This window comes from Habropoda laboriosa, unplaced genomic scaffold, assembly GCF_001263275.1.
Source record: "Habropoda laboriosa isolate 0110345459 unplaced genomic scaffold, ASM126327v1 scaffold126, whole genome shotgun sequence".
In the NCBI taxonomy this organism is placed as follows: domain Eukaryota; kingdom Metazoa; phylum Arthropoda; class Insecta; order Hymenoptera; family Apidae; genus Habropoda; species Habropoda laboriosa.
The window spans coordinates 1,122,182-1,125,099 of NW_017100288.1; the positions used below are offsets into that span (position 1 = coordinate 1,122,182).

At 26.6% G+C, this 2,918-nt stretch overlaps 1 protein-coding gene across 1 annotated transcript; it reads left to right on the forward strand.

The window, feature by feature from the left end:
- The first annotated feature begins 793 nt into the window (after window positions 1-793).
- LOC108573752 (dynactin subunit 2) lies at window positions 794-2,840 on the forward strand. Its single transcript, XM_017936232.1, has 9 exons — window positions 794-869; window positions 1,060-1,131; window positions 1,209-1,342; window positions 1,411-1,522; window positions 1,621-1,772; window positions 1,836-2,082; window positions 2,184-2,360; window positions 2,467-2,569; window positions 2,662-2,840. The coding sequence occupies exons 1-9, from the start codon at window positions 834-836 to the stop codon at window positions 2,838-2,840; spliced, it is 1,212 nt and encodes a 403-aa protein (XP_017791721.1). The 5' UTR covers window positions 794-833.
- The last annotated feature ends 78 nt before the right edge of the window (window positions 2,841-2,918 follow it).

Genomic DNA, 2,918 nt, shown 5'->3' on the forward strand with positions numbered 1-2,918 from the left:
AATACGTTGATCAATCAGTAATTATAATTAACGTGCGAAATAATTATCAATGCAAAAATTATTAACATGTAAACGGTAACAATTATTAACATATAAAAATTTTACTAATTATAATAGTAATTACATGTACTTGTATATTGTACGTATAAATGATTACGCATTCAGGCATGAAACACATTGGAACAAGTTCAAAATATTTTTTTAAAACATTTAAAAAATTAAAACCCAATACTTACATATATTGTTGTATTAATTATATGAATAAAATATTATAAAGAAGTCAATAAAATACAATTCATAAATTATGGATACATTTTTGTATAACCTTATAGATTTTATTAAAAAATAACGTCGCGTCGTTTTAACGAAATGAAACTAATACGTTTGTTTTATAATTTTGAATACATTTTCATACCTTAATATTTACTAATGTTAATACATAATGAATAACAATTGAATTCATTAATAATGTAAAAGAAAGTAGAGTAAATAATAATGCTGTATGTATTTTTCATATTGTTAATATTACTTACAACATTGTTTTTGTAATGCTTAAAATATGGCATATTTCGTATTAAAAATTATCATTATTCAAAATTACCACTTTTTGATATAGTTGCAGGCGCTCACTGAAAGATATCGCGAAAGTCGTGCGAACTAAAATGTGTATGTAAAACTAGGTACTCAGTGACAACCTGCAACATATTTAGTCTAAATCTTCATATTTCGTATTAATATCGCTCTGTTGTGGCTTGATATTAAAACGCAAGGTTTTATTTCATTATCAAGAATAATTTGAAGTCTAATAATACTTATTAGTTTAATCGTGAAGAATGGCTAATCCTAAATATGCCGATTTACCTGGCATTGTAAGTACTTTATATTTTATGTCAAAATAATGTCAATACAATTTTAATATTAAGTATAACTCACAGTTTAAAATAAAAACAAAATATATATTTTGAATGTCAAATTTCAACAAAATCAAAACTATGATTTCGTGTAGTTTCAATATATGCATTCTTTTCATGATTTATGATATTTTGCTCCTATAAATAGGCATATGATCAAGCTGATGTTTATGAAACCACTGATTTACCAGAATCAGAACAATTTGATATTTATCCTGAGGTATAGTATTAAAAATTACTTACAATTTATTTATTATACAATATTCTATTTAATGGAATTGATATTTTCCTTTTTAGGATGAAAGTAAATCTGTAGAAAAATTACATATTAGTGCCACAGAAGCATTTAATAAGTTTAAAGGTAAACAAGTCATTAGCGAGGGAGTTGATTTTTCAGATCGATTATCACTCAAACCAAGGACAGGCTACAAGTAAGTTTTTTTTGGTAAATAAATATAAAAAGTAAGTTATATGTATTAAATTATATTAAAAATTTCAGATTTGGAGATTGGGAACTACCTGCAGAAGGGGAAAAAGAAACTCCTATTCAAAAATATCAACGCTTGCAATGTGAAATTAAAGAGTTATATGAAGAAGTGAATGAATTAAAGGTATCAGCTGCTCTATCATATGCTGAATGCATTTTATGATATTAAATTTGATTTAAAACATGATAATGTGTTTTATGTCATTTCTATTTATAAAATAGGAAAAAGCAAAAGAAGAAGAAGTGAAATCTGTTGCCGATGTAATTTCTCAGGTGCAACTTCTAGAAAAACAACTTGATTCTTTAAAATTAGAAGAATGCCTTGGAGCTGATCTTGTTGCAACTTTATCAGACCCACAAGGCACAAGACTGCAGTAAGTTTATTTATGTTACAATAAAGTATTTATGATAAAACTTTTCCTTTATTCATATTTTAGGCAACTGGTATCACAAATAGAAGCATTTAAGCAGACAACTATTCTTACCTCTGAATCTGATACAAATACACAGAGTACAAACATTGATGGAACATCTGATGCAGGAATACTCAAGTATCAAATGATGTACCTTCCAGAAAAAGCAAGAATGCAAGAAGCAGCAAGAATTGCAACACTTGAACAAAGACTTTCTAATTTAGAAAATATTATTGGAACAACCAGTGATAAACTTTCCAAATTTTCTCAGGTGACACAACTTATTTCTTACTTAATATTATCTTGCTTAATCTTACTTAATTTATCACATAAATAATATGTTTTTAATTGTAAATGAAAAACTTTTTGCAGAATCTCAAGTGTCAGGGAGTAATTGTAGCTGTTCAAGAATTGGGAGCAAAAGCTGCATTATTAGATAGGTACCAACTGGATATGATTGAAAGCCGATTAGCAACTTTAATTAACAAAATGAATAATATTGCACAAAAAAAGGCTGCACTAACTTTAGATTCAGAACAAGAGCAGAAAGTAAGTTTTTTTTAAATGAATAGTTAAATAACGAACATCTAGATTAGATTTAAAAATTGTAACTAAATTAAATTATTTACATTTTTATTTAAAATCTTGCTTTTAGATTTCAGAAATGTATGACATCGTGAAACAAACTGAAACTATGTCAGAAATTTTACCACAAACTGTTAATCGAATGTTGGCATTAAATACTATACATCAGCAAGGTGTGTTCCTAACTACATTTATAGTACTTTATATGTAGTGCCTTCTACTTACAAAACACGTAATATATTTTTTCCATATCACTTCTTTCCAGCTGCTACATTCAATAAATCTCTAACGCGTTTAGAAGAATTACAGTCACAAATAACTACCGATTTGGAAAGCAACAAATCTCTCTTGAAAGGAGTACAAGAAAGTTTTGCATCAAATTTAGAAATTATAAGAAATAACATAGAATCATTAAACGAACGTATTCAAAAACTTAACAAGTGATAATTCATAACAATATGAATGATGAATATTCGTTATAAATTATGGCGCTTAAAATTTTTTCATATCTATTTATTCATA

Bases quoted from the DNA above. Each gene is read 5' to 3' on its own strand.
- LOC108573752 (XM_017936232.1), top strand. From the start codon at position 834: ATGGCTAATCCTAAATATGCCGATTTACCTGGCATT. The intron at 1,523-1,620 runs GTATCAGCTGCT...TTTATAAAATAG, and splicing joins AAGAAGTGAATGAATTAAAG to GAAAAAGCAAAAGAAGAAGA. The intron at 2,570-2,661 runs GTGTGTTCCTAA...ACTTCTTTCCAG, and splicing joins AAATACTATACATCAGCAAG to CTGCTACATTCAATAAATCT.